The sequence below is a fragment of the Zootermopsis nevadensis genome, unplaced genomic scaffold, assembly GCF_977971745.1.
Source record: "Zootermopsis nevadensis isolate Lab colony 2312 unplaced genomic scaffold, Znev_1.0 Znev_ptg000022l, whole genome shotgun sequence".
Lineage (NCBI taxonomy): Eukaryota > Metazoa > Arthropoda > Insecta > Blattodea > Termopsidae > Zootermopsis > Zootermopsis nevadensis.
Genome location: NW_028259154.1, coordinates 7,821,290 through 7,840,390, shown reverse-complemented (window position 1 = coordinate 7,840,390; position 19,101 = coordinate 7,821,290). Strand labels below are relative to the sequence as shown.

At 40.1% G+C, this 19,101-nt stretch overlaps 1 protein-coding gene across 2 annotated transcripts in view; it reads right to left on the bottom strand.

Moving 5' to 3' along the window:
- The window catches only part of gcm (glial cells missing), a 27,820-nt gene extending 8,719 nt beyond the window's left edge, over positions 1-19,101 (bottom strand). Inside the window, exons 1-5 of one of the 2 annotated variants that reach the window (XM_022066860.2) lie at positions 19,029-19,101; positions 5,985-6,108; positions 4,050-4,299; positions 2,026-2,144; positions 1,213-1,344 (exon numbers count right to left, since the gene is read on the bottom strand). In XM_022066860.2, the coding sequence (XP_021922552.1) occupies positions 1,213-1,344; positions 2,026-2,144; positions 4,050-4,299; positions 5,985-6,108; positions 19,029-19,039 (636 nt within the window). In that variant the 5' untranslated portion in view covers positions 19,040-19,101. Of the gene's footprint in view, positions 1-1,212; positions 1,345-2,025; positions 2,145-4,049; positions 4,300-5,984; positions 6,109-10,398; positions 11,363-19,028 lie in introns of those variants that run through there. The other variant, XM_087353493.1, reaches the window with a different exon arrangement.

Sequence of the window (19,101 nt, the reverse complement as noted above, 5' to 3'; positions counted from 1 at the left end):
TTGCGAGTAGAAGGAAAATGAAATGCACATGCTACGTAAACTAAAGGCATTACCAACGTAGGGACAGAGGCAGCGACTTACAAAGCTCTGCCGCTGGGAAATAATTTTTAATAATATAGTATTTACAGCTTCTTTATCTGCTACCCCTCCCACCCTCTGATCACATTGGCTTTTACTTCTGACGGATTTGGAATGCACGATTTTGTCCCAACCACTGCAAGTGCCCTTTCCAATGAAATGGCTTTTTCGGCAGCTTTATTTGACAGAAAACCCATAAAACACTATACTTAAATTGAAAACAGGGAGGGTTACTATTCCTGCATACTTAATAGGTCAATAAATGACTTTTAAATGTTTAAATTACTGCTCCATAGATAATATACGACTTTACTACGTTTCATGAAAATATGGTAATTGTATCCAATATATTAATTAATATGGAGATAGTCGAAGCACTTTTCAACTTGTGGGTTGATTGTCTGACGAATTTCCCAAAAGTGTTACGCTGTGCGTACATTTACTTATACAGGGTGTCTCAGGAGGAAAGGTCAATATTTTGGGAGGTCATAGTATCGGTCATTCTAATCAAAAAAGTGTTTATGTACATGTGTCCTATTCCGAACGGTTTCCAAGGTAGAGCTATTTCACTGTATAGTTACAAAATTTTTGATAAGAAAGAGATATTACGTACTGTTTCTAGTGACAAAGTTGGTAGAGCTTACCTAATATAATACATTTTCGGAAATTCCACCGTCAACATCAATGCACTTTGCAACTCGTGTGAGGACACCTTGACGTTCCTTTATGCGGGGGATAACATCCAATAGGGAAGGACAATATTGGGCGCCATATCCAAACCACTGTACAGTAAAATAGCTCTATCTCAGAAACCGTTCAGAATAGGACACATGTACATATACACATTTTTGCTTAGAATGGCCGATATATAGCAAACATAACGACGAAGCGACATTTTGAGAATAGTTTATATCCGATAACTTACGCATAGATGGAATTATAGTAGTGAGCATCATGCATAAATTTGTCTTATACCTCTCTGTCATACAGACGTTTCGGATTTATTTATATTTTTATCGTTCTTCACGAAACAGATGAATAGGTAAACATTTATGAGAATATAATCTCAGTTAAATGGCGATCATAGCCCTGAAGAGAGTCTTACGCAAACATTCGAGAAGGACGTGCAGTTACCTTGGAGCCAAGAGCTGCCTCTCTTGCCAGCAGCACCGCTAGGCCCCTTACCCGACGTCCCGCCCCTAGACTGCGCCGCGCTTCTGACGTGGACTTGGCTTCAGGTCGAGGGTGGTCATGTACGCCCTTTGCCTAAGGCATAATACGCAAATAATAATAATTAATTGTTTCAGGAACGAGCAACAAACTCGTTGCCTCTTTCGACTCGACTTCATAACGACAGGTTTCACCCTTACTTCGAACCGGGTGTAAACAAAATAGCTTGATTCCAAAATAATTCTATTGGCTCCTGGCCGAAGAACACTATTGTAAGTCATGGAGTAGTCCCATTTTAAGGTGCATTTGTCCTATAAACGGCTTTGTAAAACACACGAAAAAATGCTGTTTACCCTAACTTATACAGTTTGAAAATGCATATCAGCAATATACCAGTCACAACAGAGTATTGCTGAAGAATATCACTTACTCGGTGATATTTTGTTTCTACCCAGTTTGAAATAAGAGTGAATGGAGTATAGTCTTCTTTTGTGGAACCCTAAGGTTCATTACCATGTTCACAATGGCCTGCCAGATGAATTTAATCTACACGTTCCAACTCTATTTCCCTAAGATTTATTTTAATGTTAATCTTCCGTCTAGGCCTATGACCAGATGTTCTTGAGTGGTCTCTCCCATTCAGGCTTTCCACCTAAAACACTTCAGGTGTTTGTCACCTCCTCATTGCGCGCTCCCGTTCATTTACTAGCACAACCTGTGTTCTTTGCTGGTCACCTGTGTTTCATGCCATCATTCGCCGTATGTGTAATTCCTCACCTGGAAGAAGATGGCGTGGTCTGTGTGTCTCCAGAAATGCGTGACCGGGTATCCACAGTGGCCGCGACAGGCCAGTATCTCGAGACGCCCAGAGCATTGGCGGTTGGGGCATGGCTTGCCTGAAACGGAAACACGATTGTCTGTAGGCCTACTAGTCTGAAGGTGGGCTGCTGAATGATGGGTCTCCTGTAGTAGTTATTCAGCCATCAGGAGTCTCCTTGAATTTTATAGACTTCGAAGATTCATCACCAGATCACGTGTTTGGATACTGTCCTGAGATAGATTAACTCAGGACGCATCTTCGCAGCAAATTTACATCCCACACGTTTTGACATTATCCTCCCATTTACTAACGATTTACTTCAAAATGATCTCATCACCTGCGGTTTTCCAATTTTGTAGCATTTCTTATTTCCTCTGTGTTCCACAACCCCTTCACGTCTTGCTTTCTATTTTTACATAGAACGGGACAATATTGGCTGTAAAGAATCTAGGCGCCGCAAAGGTGTGTTTTTCTGTCACCATTGATCCTGTCTGTTCATTCAAGTTTACTTCTTTAAATCATATTTATCTGCGATTAACTAGACCAGTGGTGTTAAACCTTTTTTGTTCGCATACCCCCAGATATAATTTCTCTTCAACTTTGTACCCCCAAAGTTGTTAGAGTATAATTCAAGTTATACATAGTATATAATCTACATCTAAAATAAATTAAATAAATTGCATTACTGATTATTCGGTGTTTATCATAAAATAATACTTTTTTTTTAAATTTCACGTACCACCTAAGATGGGTTCGCGTATCCCCGGGGTACGAGTACCCCAGGTTGAATACCACTGAACTAGACTACAGAAGTCTTCAGACATAAATGGTTATATGTTAAGTTTAATATTTTTCGTCCTATTTGAGCTATTTATGAAAAGTGTGTTAAAATTCGACTAGGGCTCAGTGACGATAAATGGACGCCGAAGCCATGCATAATTCTGGTAAACACAAAACAAATGACTGTTCGGCTCTTTCACGACTCAACACCTGCTCGTGCTCGGAATATGAATACAATTGAGGCTCGCTGCTGCTGAACCCATTTGCTCCAAGTCTTAGATTTCAGACCGTATGAGGTTGCTGAGCAAACTAAGAATAGAAGCACTGAAATGAAGAAAGGTGATGACAAAGCGAAGCAGTGAATGAGATTAGATCAAGATCAGGAGATAACCAGTTTAATATTACAAGCGCTTTGTTCATGCTGCCGGCACTCCGTCATATCCGCAACTCGATTAAGTCCAGATGACCTGTGCAGGCGTGAATTACATAAAACGTCCCATGCTCCGATGTAAAAGGTCCTTAAAATTGTTCTACATAAATTAACATGGAAAAGGCTAGACAGTTTTTGCCAAATTCTTCAATATCAAATTTTATTGCTGTCGGTACATCCGTTTCCGAGTTGTTTTATGCATACGGATGGACGGACGGACAATCTGACTGCCAGAACGATTTTAATTGACGCTTCGCAGCGTTATGGTCGCCCATGAAAATAATAATTGTAGTAACAATGCCAAGTTTTGTGGTCATGTCCTGTTAATTTTACGTAGTGGTAATTTCTATCACCTGAAGCAAGCTCGGATAGTGTATTCTTTAGCACAGCATTTATCAATCTATGGTACGCGTACCACTAGTGGTACGCGAACTATGTAAGGAAATCAAAAGAAATTTTGGCGCAAATGAGTTTTTCCTGAACGAATTTGGTTAGTGGTACATTAACGTGTTAAATTAGAACTAGCGGAATACACATAAGGGAATACGATTTTTATGTTATGCAGAATAGCACGACATTCACATGAAATTTAATCTGAATCCGTCCAGTGGTACTCCACTTGAATCGACTGGACAGACAGTACCAGTCCATAAAGCTCTCTCGCGTGTAGCAAAAAACACATAATATAGGACAAAATCAGCTCACTGTGCTATACAATTTGTGCATTTACTATGAACACCGGCGCAGAGTTCGATAGGTCACGTAGCCTACCTTGTTGCTTCTTGCGTGCCTTGTCGCATATGGCTGGCCGCAGGTGAACTTTCTCGCCGTTGGGCAGGGAGCAGCGCATGGAGCACACCAGCACTCCCAGACACGACTTCTTGAGTATGTGCACGTTATGGTTGTTTGTGTTGCGCATCGCCCAGCCAGAAGCGTGACGCTTTGCCTCCTCGCTCGACGCTGGGTACACCAGCCGGCAGTGGCCGTCCGTCCACTCTTCCCAACGGTTGTACTCGCTCACCTGCGCAACGGATTTTTGAATGCACTTCGTGTAACTGTGGCCATAACCGCTTCAGTATGCCTAATGAATGTCTATTGAAGATTCTTTCGGTTTTTAAAATGACCACAGTGCAAAGGCGACAATGTTAAGAATGCTAGGAGATATATGGACCTACAGCCACGCCACCATACACCATGTGATTTTATTTAAGGGGGATTCCATTGCAATGGGTGATTTTAAAGTAGATAATTGGAAGCAATTCCTCTGAAACTTTTGTAGTCTTATCTGTTAGGCAACAGCTCTTTAACAAGTAAATACAAATTAGAACACTGGCCTTATCACGACGAGATAAGTCACAAAATATTCTCCATGAACCAAACGATAATGGCGACTCACAATTAAATGCCGTCAAAATCTGTACATTTCGACCGATATATCACAGAAGTCCTCACTTAAGCTTTACTTGTGTAACCTCTAATAATAAGGAGAATAACTGAACCTGCGTCAAATATGAACTTTCATTTTTATTTTTCTGAAAAAAGAAAGTAAAAAAAAACTTATTCTAAATCTCTCAAAAATTTAATTTTCTTCAAAATTTGCACTTAAGTACATTAATTCATTTTTGAGTGTAAAATACTTTCTGTAATATGCTAAAAGTAAATAATCATAAATTAGTAGATTATTTTTAATATCATCTGAGCATTGCCACGTAACTTAATAATTTTTATTAGCTGTCCGATTCTGTCTTGAGGGCCGTATTTTGCGAGATTTCAGGTTCTCACGGCGGCGAATATGAAGGTAATTGTCTTCTGGGATGTTGAAGTTAACTGACAAGATGTGCTCTGTTGATGGAGGCTGCAAGAACCTCTGAAATTTATACCAGTAAAAACGTTGTTAATATCTGGTAATGAGAACAGCGATGCCAAAATATACGATAAAATACCCGTCCGTAGGCTACTCTTATTCCGGATGGTATTTGTATTCTAAAGCTGCCCCACTTTACGCCATATAGGCACTTGGGGGTGAGTAGAGGTTTAGATTCTACTCATCCTTAACCTCGGCACTAGGTGGGGGTGAGTGGTTAGTGTCACGCCCGGGCCGTCCTTTACCCCCGGGGAAAGGACCTTGGTACTCATTGAATAGGAGGCTGGGTGGGCCCCAGAACTGGTCTGGATGCAGAGGCTAACAACCTTGCACCATAAAAAGGAAGATGTTTCGAAACCTCAATCAAAGCCTCGGACAGACGGACCTAACAGAGGACCGAACGGAAGAGGAGAATTGAGGAGGCCCTGGACCGAATACGGACCGGAGAGCCATAGCAGAAGAAGAAGTTACATCTGAATTATCATTTCTCAGTCTTACATTGATTTTGTTGTCTTTTGTTTGTGTTCTTTTCTTTTTGTACACAGAATTTAATCTTCTTTGTTTTATGAGTTTCATTCACGTAGATTTTTTCTTTTCCTTTGGCATGAGCTTGATTCGTTTCCTGTTTGGCTGAAACAAATCGAACTCCTTTTGGTTTGGCCTCCTCCTGAGAATTTCTTCACAGCAACATGATTAAGAAATTGGCAACGTGGAACTTATGTGGCTGTTGGTACGTCGTTTATGAAATTATCATCTGTGACTGCGACAAAATTATTCTACGTTACTACAAAGCGTCTGATTTTACCCATTCTATGAAAATGGTATTCGGGGAAGTCCCTCACCCTTGGAATGCTGGAGTCGTTGATGTCCCAGTCCGCGATGTGGTGTCTGGGGGGAACTCCAGAGGGCGCCAGTCTGCAGTGCGAGTTGCTCATAGCCGGCGGCGAACCGGGGTCCCTCCTGCTCCTGTGGCAACAAACCAGTCTTTAGTGTTCTTCGTCCGCCTATGCGAGTATCCTCAGACTCGTGAAACTCTTGAACTTCAAAACATTTATCGTGTACTAGCAGCTGCATGATCCCCCACCCCCTCTTTAACTAATATAGTACATCCCAGGTCCAATGCGGGGGACACGTTCCTCGAAAGCGCGTTTTCGGTAAATCCGCGTTGGAAGTTCGTAATATTGTATGGGATTAATGGTGATATGCGAACGCGGCCGTGGAAAGTCAGAGTAAATAAACAAGAAATCTTAAATGCATTGTAATGATATTGATGATATGGGAAGAAGAAATCGCTGAATGACAGTTGATCTGAGTATTTACACTTTTACATACGCTGAATAAAACAAACCAAGTTTATTATGCAAATACACAGGCCCACGCAAAAGCTAACCCGTCTTAATCTTTCTAAACAGCAGTATTCTGCTAAAGCGTGTTTGGCAGACCGCGTAAAATGGAATTTTCCGCGTTCAGCGTTTATTTTAATGTGTGTAATCGAATACGCTTTAAAGAAACCCGCGTTGGAGAGGGTTTACTGTAATTATTTTGGTAATTTCTCTCACAAAGAAACGAATATTGTAGATGACGACAACGCTCTAGAGATGTGTTCCGAAAGCACGGCGTTGAAACTCTACCAGTTTTCTGGCTGTGATGTCGTGGTTTTCTTCAGTATTATATAAGTGATGCAATAGTACCTCTTAATAGATCATGACCGCCTGTTTCCAAACCATCACACTGAATGAGATTCTTGTGGTTTTACTCAGTCCCTCCAGGAAATCCTGGGCTGGTAGTGTACCTTAAGTGGGCCACGACAGCTCCCTTCCACTTCCCTATCCACTGTTCACGAGACTTTCATAATTCTCCTCAGTCTGTAAAAAATTCTGCAATCTCAGTCCCTATCCTTCAATAGACTATTGTCGCCTACTTGCAAATCATTATTTATAATCAGTAGATTTTCGTTTTATTTTACAGTAGATCATAGCCAACCCTCTAAAGCCAAAGAATGTGGCAGTGACTGCAGACTGGCCGTTCACGGGTCACAATAGTGGTTCTAACATAACACTTTTTTTGCCAAGCAGAATATGTAAATAATAAGATATACTATTATGTCAAGAGGACACATTAGGAAATCTTTATGACACCTGATGTGTAGGCAGAGCCGCCGAGGACATGTGGCAGATGGGTTGCCTTTGTAAGGGGACCATCTCTTACGGGGATTCCAGCACAAAAAGAGAGCTATAGAACGGAGTGGACACACATCTGGGAAACCGGTTAATGTTACTACAGCTACCGTATGAATGAATCGTGAATAACTTCCGATGAAAACGCGAATGCAGCTTCCTTCTTGATGGGCGCTGCCGAATGTTTGCGTTCCGAGTCGTGAGTTCTTACCCTAATTACACAAAAACCTAGCTATAGACATTTTTTTAAAGTATCCTACAGAAAATTATTCTAGCGTGCATCTATAGCGCGAAAGAGGAATGCGACTTCTATGAAACTCGGTTTACTGGTAATGCTACGTTGGATCAGCGACGTTGTGATACGTATTTCACGAAATCTAGTAATAAAAATTGCCATGCCTTCAGATGTGGCCGTTTAAATTTGTGGAGAACAGAAATAGGGCCATAATATTTAACAATAGATGGAAATCTATAAATATATTCAATAGTGAACTTCAGTATGTAATGAAAAATAAGTTCCTGACTTTTTTGAGAAAGTAATTTTTATCCTGTCGCCCTCGGTGGACTAGGACTAGCGTACTCGCCATTGGACCCAAGGTTGATGGTTCAAATCCGGCCGAGGTCGATGGAATTTTAAGGTCAATAAAAATCCGTAGCACGACTTCCTTCGGAGGGAATGTAAAGCCTCACCTTACGAGCATGAACGAGGTCTTTCGTAAGCAAAATGTAGGTCTTGCAATGGGCTGATCACTCGTCCAAATGTCTAAATAGATCAAGAAACATCCGAAAGGAGGCGGCCAAAACCCGCACTGGGTTGTAGAGACACAGATAAAAAAATATCATAAACGAAAAACTGCCATAAGAATCTATCGAATTAGATATCGTTATACGGACTTGCGAAAGCTTACACACCTAAAATAAAGTACATCAAAGTTAACTCTTTCATGCGTCTCTATAGTCAGTCCTCGCGAGTCTTAAACTTTACAAAAACTTCAGTAAGCGCTATTTAATTTTGAAATTAATAAATACTGCGGGTGAGAGTTGGTTGCCTACTACGACCGTCAACATGTTGTTGACTTTGGCATGTAATTACAATGATGGTATAACTACAATTTATAGGACTATGCAAACAAGAAAAAAGTTAATAGTAGTCTACAGAAAGTTAAGACCGGTTTTCTTATCAATTATGTGACAAGTAGTTGTGAACACAGTCCTCAAATTTTACTGTTTGGACGAAGCAGGCAGGAGAAAAGTTGATACTTCTTTTACTTAGCCAATTAGTTCCTTGCCTAGGATCTATATAGGCTCACTACTTGAGTATACATCACACGTAGGCCGAGGTTAGTGTTAACAACCTGGAAATACTACTCAGAGTTGATGTAATGTCCGAATGACTCATTAATGGCCAAATTGATAGTTTTTTTAAACATTTTACAAGGCGTCTTTTTCCCTCAAGACGCTTCATCGGACGGTCATCGGCCCTTTAAAAGAAAATAATTCACAACTCCTTTTTCACTAGGCTACTCAGTTCAGAAGCCAATTACACTACTTTCTGCAAAGACGCTTCTTCCTTGATCACAAACGTTTATAATTCCATAAATTTAGCGACGCTTTTAAAATATCAGTTGTTTAATTAGACCTAAATTCCGGATATTGCGATGATGCTTAGTGATGAATTGGAAAGGATGGCGTAGGTGTAAAGTTCTATCCTAGAATTTGCCTAGAGGTACTGATGGAAACGATTCCCTGGTCTAGGTCTCAACCCAGTACCTCCGCTTCTTTCGATGCTTAAACTACGTCTTAGACCTGCTAAAATTGAATTTGAACCAAAGTAGTAAGTAGGCTAGCCTTGATTAACAGATAGGCCTATGATGGAAGTCCCTTCGCATTGCGTAGACATGTTCGACGGTAATTAATTCGCGCGTCTAATGCATGTGACACTGCACGGCCAAGAGGCGCTTAGCTTGACTCCAGGACTCAGATTTAGGGCCAAGGCGACGAAGGAAAATGCTTTGTCTTTGTTCTTCATTTTCTTCAGAACCATGAAGAAGGTTACGATCTCAGACTACACCACACTTCCCAATTAGTACTTCATAATTGCTGTTAGTAGCCGTTCATGCTTATGTCACCTGAACCAGTGGTGATCGTCTTGGATGGTCGAGGCCCTTCTTGCTGGCTGCACGCGTATCAAGAGCTCTTTGCGGTGTTGCATATCAGCCTTTTCAATAATCAATGAACGCGGACTAGGCTTACTGAGTAGGATTTGAGGTCTTCACGGTGGTGAGTCGGTAGACGTCTGTCTTCTGGGTTGTTGCGCCGTGTAGTCGTGTACAAGTTTACCAGACCACATGGCGCTACAACCCAGAAGACAGACATCATACGCTTACCGACTCTGGAAAATGTAGTTTTTCCTGGCTTTAGTCTCTACATCTTTCTGTTTAAAGATCTGTTAAGAACGACTGTGGTTATGAATGCTGCTTAGGCAAGACCTATATAACGACACTGTTCTAACTGTGCTATTTTATGGTGTCTAATAAAACGAAAAGATTATTTTTGTAATTAAGTTGATCTATAGGTGGGGATTTGGAAGGAGGGGATTTTAATGTTTTATGGTAGGCTGCTATTCTAGAAATTATCATGGAGTAACTGGATAAAACCACGACAAACGTCAGGATAGCCTATAATTCGTCGTGATTCGAATCGGATACCTTTAGAATGCACGTTTAGAGCGTTACGAGTGCCTAACCTGTATTGTTTGGCAGGAAGACTGTAAATAGAAATCAGTTGAGTATAAACTGGTCATAGATTTTTAATCGGCTTTCACATGAGCTGACGGGAGCCATCGGGAAGTTGTCATTAAAATCGATATATTGTCCGGACAACTTTGGCATAGAAGGGACTGGAGTACAGGACCCCACTTAAGATATTCGTAATCACCACGGTCTGTGGTTCGATTCCAGACACATAGTTTTAATGAGGCACTTCTCAATCACTGTCATATCAATTTTCAGATTAACCTTAAACTGCTTGTCAGAAAAGATTCCTCAGATAGTGAAGAAAGATGGAGCGTGATGCTTACCTAAGATCTTTAATTCTTGCTAAGCCTCCAATTTCACTGTTTGTAGAAGTTCAATATGTAAGTTAAAAGTTTTGTAGGCCTATATTTGAACTAGAAACAGCGCAACTTAGTGTGTCGTTGGCTTCACTGTTGCTCCAAAACTGGATGGGAGCTCCGTGCGTTCTTCAGGCCGTGTCGTAATATTTGAACATACCAGAAGAAAGTTTTCTTATCACTTTTCCCTCAAATGATGCCAGTCTTGTTTCAGCCTTTTTCCTTGGGCAACGTTATATAAAAAGTTGTCCCCGATAATGTGTAAATTAAATGACCAGACTTGTAAGTGGCCTTCATATAAGTCAACTCACTCTTTCTTGGACATCACTACTTAAACTGCTGATTAAGATCACAGGATGTGTTTATGCACTTGGTCCATTTGAAGTCAAAGCTCGCCTAAACAATATTTAATGTAATTGAGTCCGTACCTTAAAGAAAACACCACACATCACTATTACAAAGGTCAACTGGTTAACGCTGTTCACGGAAATAATCCCTGTTTAAAGTGAGAATCTTACGAAATTCATTAGTACAAATTGTGGAGTCCCCACTGGGCTTTAAAGGGTATTAAGTCCTTGGTCATTATTATCGTCCCTTTTCTTGCCAGTACACTTGGCCCGCTTCCATGATGATGACGAATGAGAAGGAACCACGAAAATTCCCGGAATATCGAACACAATACCTAAACAACCGGATAATGTTGGTAGTTGATACAAGTGGACACGAAATTAGCCGAAGTCTATTTGTCATGGAATAGTTGCCAGTGTAGTAACTGAGGTTTAAGTAAGATTCACTGTTTCATAATTAACTTGTCATTATCTTTGCTTCGTGGTTGCCGAAATTCCATCAGGCTTCGTTTCTTTTGAAATCGCCCACGAAGAATACCAATCACTATAATCTACGAGGTCACACGAGGTCACTGCAAATAGTGTCATGGCTCAACAGCTACGCTCGACTGTCCGTATTTAAAATTTAGCCAACAAAATTGAGACTTAATTACCATATGTCACTCTAGGAGTCTCATTTAGATTACCATTAGCTGAGACGCTTGCGCTGTAGTCAGCCAGTAGCAGCCAACGAGGAAGTTGGCTCCGATTGGACAGGGGGAGGAAGAGGGCGTGGGACCCAATAGCGGAACAGCTGCTGGAGTGGGAGTCGGTGGCAAAAATGTGTTCCGTGTGCAATTGAACGCGACCGATATCTAAACGAGGACTCGCGACGGACGGATCTCGGTCAGATTTGGCAAATCAACGCAGAAACTTTCTCGATTCATGTTGCCACGATTGTGTAGGACTGACTATGAATTGCGTTATGATTAAAAATAGTCAACTTGGAAGAAAGTGGAATATTGTTGTCGTTGCGTAGTTTAAGGTATGAAGGAGGGACCGTGAAAATTCAAAACTGGGACCGCAATTTTCAAATCGGATTTATAAGCAACAGACCTGTGCCTATAATTTGTTAGTGGTAATTAAATTTCTTGTTGTGTCACTAAATTTATTAAATATTGTAAGTGTAATCGTTTCCGAAAGCTAGGCCTGTCTTTGCGACTTGTTTTAACCAGCCTCTTCTAGTGACGACAACTTCCTTCCTGATATTTACCGTTTTACAAGATCATTATCATCTGCATAGGCCCACATGATAACAGTCTCCACAGGCCTCATATAGGCCTATTTGTAGTAAGTTGAATACAGTAATGCACCTTCGTGTTCTATAAAAGGCGGGAAATATCTTAATTACATGAACGATTGTCAGCTTCCCGACAAACAGGCCTACTCTGCTCAAAGCAGTTGGTTTTAGTTAGTAGATTTGTTGTTAGGTTATTTTTCATCAGCTGCTGGGTTTGGGTACAGATTGAAGCGATATTTGAAGGCGAATGTGAAAAGTTTTTCTTTCCCGGTAAGATAACCAATAATGAAAACATCGGACAGCCAGTATCCCCAGCACGGTAATCAAATTGGGCACCTCTTGAATGCAAGTCTGATTACCCACCACTATTTCCAGAAACAGTGGTAGTAGACACTATGTCTCCGTCTTGAGTCAATAGATTAGCGATAATGTGTCTGATTTCTGTTCGAAAACAGGTCTACTGGATTTAAATTAGGCTGAGCTGTTGGTCTAATGACAGGCTTGTTCTTAGTACTGTTAGGGGTTTATAAAAATAACACGCTAAAATGGGCCACAATTGTTACTTTTATCTCACCGTTCATAACAACCATCAGACTAAATGTCTACACGCAGGCTACACTAAACTACCTTAATAGGCCTAAGTATCTTACGAAACCAATCATGTTAAAATTCATGTATAAGTTATGACGTTTTATCGACAGCTTGCATCAGGTTAAATGATTAAACGTATAGTAGGGTGGTGAAGTATAAAGAATAGATTAAGGAAGGTCGTTTTTATTGCTTATTTACAGGAAAATTAGCAATGGCTGAGGGTTCGTCGTGCTGACCACACGTCACCCTATTGTAATGTTTTGAAAATTCCCGGAAAAATTTCAGATTTGGCTGCTGTTTATAATTTCTATGACAAAAGCCCCGATACTATCTGATATGTGGCAGAATTCATACCAGCTAGTGGCCGGATGATTTTAAAATTCTGTTTTAGTATCCTTATATGGAGACCTGGTCAATGTTTCCGAGTTCCATGTTATTCCCGGTAATTGATTGTCTATTTGAGGAAGGTTTGTGCCTACAACGTCTGTTTTAACGTTTGGGTACTGTGTCAAGCCTGGACACTATTCACAGTCTCTATGCTTATATTCGTATCTGCATCCTGTCTACAAACTGTGTGGCACTTTTGTAGAGCTTGGGCTCTGTTGCTGGTAGCCACTGCATTGCTGGCCTATGAAACTTATTTGTCAGGTTAGGTTCGCGCTCTGCTCTTGTAGACTACGTCCATACTGTTCTTTTATTCCTTAGGATTTGTCACGGAATGTCGATTCTGTCCGGTAACGAATCTAAATTCCCCTTAGTTTGTCACCACTGGAGATAAAAGCCATTAACTGTCGAATGTCTGGAAGAGCCTATAATATGAACACCGTGGTTACAGCTATATAACGATTTTCCATTGTTTCAATTTACGTTACAGTGTCTGGGGGCAAGGCGTGGAACGGACCAGGTGTCTAAGAAAGTGTATCGTTACTACCACAGAATGTATATTTTTTTTCACGTTCTGGGCGATATTATTTGTATTATTGCTATTTATAAACTGAGCCGCTGAACTTTGTGAAGCGAGTTTTATTCCCGATATGGAAGGGATTTTTCTTTGCACCTCGGTTTTGAGACCAATTCTTTGGTTTACCCACTGTCGTACCGAACGGGCTCAGGTAGTTCTTTACATTCATCTTTATCTTGTGCCGAGGTTAAGAAAGAAATTGGCTTTAACTTATCTTTTCCATACGCCTTCATGATGCGATCCTTAAGCACATGACACTTCTATGTTTTAACGTATGTCACTCATCACCCTGATAATTGAGGCGGTGAGGTCCTCTGAAACAATGACCGTCTTCATACTCGTCGCCGTGAGAACCACAGAACTAACTAGATGACTTATGAAACCCGAATGTTCATCACCGAATTAACCAAAGCTCTCCACCGGACTCTGTTCTAAGCCAACAAAATCCAATCTCCTTGAAGTCCTATCACACAGATCCTGCTTGATATTATCCTCCCATCTACGTCTAGGTCGCCCCAGCGGTCTCTTCCCTTCAGGTTTCCCAACTAGTACCCGGTGCACACCTCTTGTCCCATCCATGCGCGCTACATGCCCCGCCCATCTCATTCTTCTCGACTTAATCACCCTGACAATATTGGGAGAGGAGTACAATTCTTAAGTTCATCATTATGCAGTTTTCTCCATGCCCCTCATCTTCTCTCCTAGGCCCAAATGTCCTCCTCAACACCCTGTTCTCAAACACCTGCAATCTATGTCAAAGACCATGTTTCGCACCCATCTCACCTATGCTAACAATTTTAAATTGACTAACAAGTAATGAACTGAAAAATATGTCTGTTCATTTTCGAAATGCGCAGGTAGGTATATTCTACATACTACTGTGGCAATTGCTTTGGAACTACTTTCGGGGAATCCCTGTGTGTTTGTGTAGTGGGACTTGAAATCGAACCAAGTATCTCAGCGGTTCCTTCAGACAAGTCGAATCGAGTCGTTGCTAGTTTTTGTAGTTGTGAGCGACAGCTAAAATTATTTTAATTGGATTCGCTTTACATTCCGAACTGTTTAAGTAACTCAAAAGTGAAAGTAAATGATTGTGTCTTCCTTCGTCAGCAGGTACCGATCAACAGAACAAGCTGTTATTAGGTAGCCTGTTATTTACATTTTTACTACTATAAATTTTTAGAGTAAAATCAATACAGACTATTGCTTTGTTATTTCCATAAAAAATAATACCAAATTAGTCCATGGCTGTGTATTTAAAGACCAACCTTCAGTCCAAAAAACATAAATTAACAAGTCTAGAGGGTCGTAGCCAAACGAGACTAGAGTCGGTCTACACGTGATGTTCAAAGTAATGTCCTTTCATAAAGGACATTTTTAATTAAACTTACGGGTTATGATTAGTTAAGAAATAGAAATTATATCCAGCCTTCCGGGAATCAGTCTATATCGAGTCTTGTTGCTGTAGCATTAATTTCTTTTAAACTCTATTGTATTCAACGCACTAAAGAGGTTTGTGCAGATAGATCGACTTGAAGTGTTAAGTTACGTTAATTGGACGATTAGCCGAAGCTTTATAATCTGAGTTATTCACAGCATCGATAAATAAACCGTAAATAACTTGTACTAAATAAATAAGACAGCACTGATGAGAGGCGTACACAATTCGGGTCTTACAGATTAAATAAGCACCGGTTATGTATTTTTAAACTGAAAATATTTTGATAAAATTTATGCTTTAGTTTCTCACGGCGGCGAGTATAACCGAGGGAGATACCCATATTTATCCTGATAAGGCATGAAACAAGGAACAAAATAGCATCAGTGTAACTCGCAGTGACACCGCAAATTCTTGGGTGACGTGTTTATACGGAATGAAGACGTGGTCCTGCTAGTTTTAAAACTGGAAGCAATTTTTTGTAGGTTTGCCTATCTCCCAAGATGCCGGGCAAAAAGTTCCAAAATACAGTTACTGCTAGTTGAACTGTAGGAATAGAGATTGATCTGATTTGAGATGTGTGTCTATGTGCCTCAGGGTGCAGCCACTCAGACACTCAACATTCCCCACTGCACAAACTGCGCAACTCTGGAAACCGGTCTCAGCAGAAGCTTCACAAAAAGATACGACTGTCACCTGAAATTGTGGCTAATTACACGGTACTTTGAGGGGGAAGGAGAAACGGAGGAAGCGAAAGTGAGAAAAGCATCCAGCTTTAATAAGAATAAACATGAAGATAAATAAGAATGAAGGAAGGGATATGAAGACATTGGATTAAATCTAGACGAATAAAGCCAAAGATGAAATAAAAGAGAAGATTAATGCTAAGCGAAACAATTAATTTAGATGACAAAATTAAAACAATAAGAAATGTTATGACGTGTAAGGAGATTAAAATATGAAGATTATTAGGAGACAGGTAAGGCACAAAGATTGAGTAAGACTATGAGAAGGTGTTTAGGTCTATAATGAAGCTCAAAACGAGTTGAATGTGGCGTAGATGTGTTAAGGGAAGTAAAGAAATTCACAAGATGAAAAACCAAGGTAAGATGATGCAGAGTAAGAACAGAATAAGATGATGTGAAAATGTATTTGTTGGTTATTCTTTAAAGAATAACAGATTAGGCCGTCTGACCTGAATCCGAGAGTTAATTGGCAAGACTTCTTGGACGGGGGATTTGTTCCCATAGTAAAAAGAGTAATTATTGGAATGAACATGAATATTATATAAGTTAATGTAATAAATAAAGACGAATGCTGAGAGAGAAATAGTCTGAAGGTGTCCAGATCGATCTCCGGCGACGGAAAATTTAGATCGTCATTCAGCTGTGAGTGTTGACTAATTTTCAGCTTAGGATTCGCTGCGGGCAGGGACTTGAAAAGTAAAGGCCTACAACATGTTGTAAGTTATGGCCTATAATGATTCTTCGTAACTTCGGTCTTCTTACCTTCAACGTCGAACTTCATCGTGCCAGGTTACGTCAGGTTAGGTTAGGTTAGGTCAGGTCAAGTTAGGCTTGGTTGTAAGCTTAGGTTACGTTAGTTTATGCTAGACATTTAGACGCCACATTTTTGTTTTGTTACCTTGGGCGTGTTCATACAGTCAGATTTACTGGAGTGGTTTATCCGTTCCCATAGCAACTGCAAGCGGTCTGGTGCCACGAGACTAAATGCTGATAGTGTCTGAATTTCTGACCCTTACTCATACCACAGTTGTAGTGTGACTACAATGCAAATCCTCGGAAGAATTATCTTATCTAGAATTGATCAGAAACCAGTTTCTTTTAGACTCAGGAGAACAATGGTTCGCTACAGACGGAATGAGATTAAACATCAGTTGGGATCAGAGCCTGCGATATGCCAGTATGAAATGGGTCATTGGTCCATTTTACGGTTAACCATCTTGTCCAGGAAACTGGATTCGAATCTTGATCGAGAAATGGACTTTCTGATTGCATAAGTTATGGTTTTGCTTGTTAATTAAATTACACTTTCTTAGTCCAATATTTTATGTAGCTACAGATGGGAGAATTAATTGATTGATGAATTTGAGAAGGCAGGGATTTGTCATTCTATGAGGCATTCATTCTACACCGAGACTTGTCTGGGGAGACTGAGGAAAATCAAGAAACACTCCTCAGTCCAAATAGACAATTTTGAGTCCGAATATCGATCCCGAGAAATTTCGTGTACAAAGCAGTTTGATTTCTCATTTAGTGGTTCTCCTCAGTTTCTGGTACTTTTTATTATTCAAATAGGCTACTACCGCCACCTGGTCTTAAAAATTCATCTTATCGTCATTTTTCATTCACCGCTGATAATAAGTCTGTGGCGTTGCTAAATACCCCACTAACCCAGTACCTAGATGAAATTTTATCTTCACCGTCTCTTTGACGTCACTACTAACCCACAGTAGGGCCTAATAATTGAGTGTGTGTGGGCGTCTGACGTAATAGGAGCGTATGTGGCTAAAGAATATTCTCTCAGGTGAACGAACTAGGAAGCTCATCTCCAGCTGATGACCTCACCGTACTCTGCTTGTTATCGGCAAAGGGTATCCTATCCCACGAACAATGTTAGGTAAATGCTAGGCGCTATTAAAATATGTAGTCTCGTAGAAATTAACCGACGTTTCAGAGATGCCTACTGTCTCCATCAATAGGGCGACGATCACCGGTCAATTTCTATGAGACTACACTCCGCAAGATCCCGTAAGATAATGAAACAATACTCGCAGCCTTTAGAACCTGATATCTTACAAAAATGTCTTATTCCGAATTTCCTACCTGCAACAACTACTCTTCTCTGGGTGTCGTAGAGAGAAAGGTTTAACTTATGAAGCCACACATCTGTTTATGAAGATCCGGTTGACAGAACTAACATATTCTAAACAATTTATATGATTGATAATATACTTTTTGTTTATGGATTTTTAAATAAGGTGTCATATGCTATATCACAGAATATATCCTGGTAAATTAATAATGAATTGCAATGAATGTTGGAGGAAGCGGTCGTGGCTTAATTTTAGGAACTATTTCTATATTTACCTGGAGGTACTGAGGAAAATTACGAAATAGTCTGTCAGTGTAACCAGCCTTTAGGCCGAGACATAAACCCGGAACCTCTGTAGTACGAAGCAGGAGTGCTAACCACTCGTCTGTGAAGTTGGTAATATTATTGGAGGCTACTTGTTGATTCAAATGGATAACTTGGTCATTTGACTGGTTCATAGACAGACTGTAATTGGTTCTTTTTCTAGTAACATTTAGTATCACACACATGAACTGAATTACAAATTAGACTTCGTTTTACAAAAAAGGTGATCAATAATTTACTCGGTTATTTTTGTCTTCGTTGAATAAAGTCAGATTTTCCGGAATTTAGATTTTGATAGTGAAACTAAATATGACAAACATTTATGATATAATTCTGCAAACAATTTGCAGTTTAAATAAAATCAGTTATTGGGTGCTTCAGCAATAAATCTTTGCAAGTCACTTTGACATTCAAAGATGGACAACAATAACAGGAAATGATAATGATAAATCACTGTCTGCAAAATAATTATTACGTTCATAAAAAGGTACTTAGCCTATTTGACTAAATTCTTAAACTATGGCATTAATCACGTCATCACAAGTCGTACGTACTGGGAATCCGATAGCTACTCCTGTAATTAGTAATCCGGTTGACTTGCATGCGGTTTAGGCCGAAAGAATTTACTACCTTCTAGAAATTAAATCACTTTTAATAATAAAGTATTACACCTATTTTGTCCCCTAACTCGGTTAAGTGCTTGAATAAAACTACGTTTGTATAATAGTTATCTCACGAACTGAGAAGAGTGCGAGATAATTAGGTCAAAGCGTGTGACATATCACCGTAAACAATTAGCACAGCCTTCGGAATTTTACTCACAGTATAACCATGACGTCTGGCCGCACTGGTGCGTGATGTGTGCTTGTGAAGTCGCCACGCGCGTGCTACTACT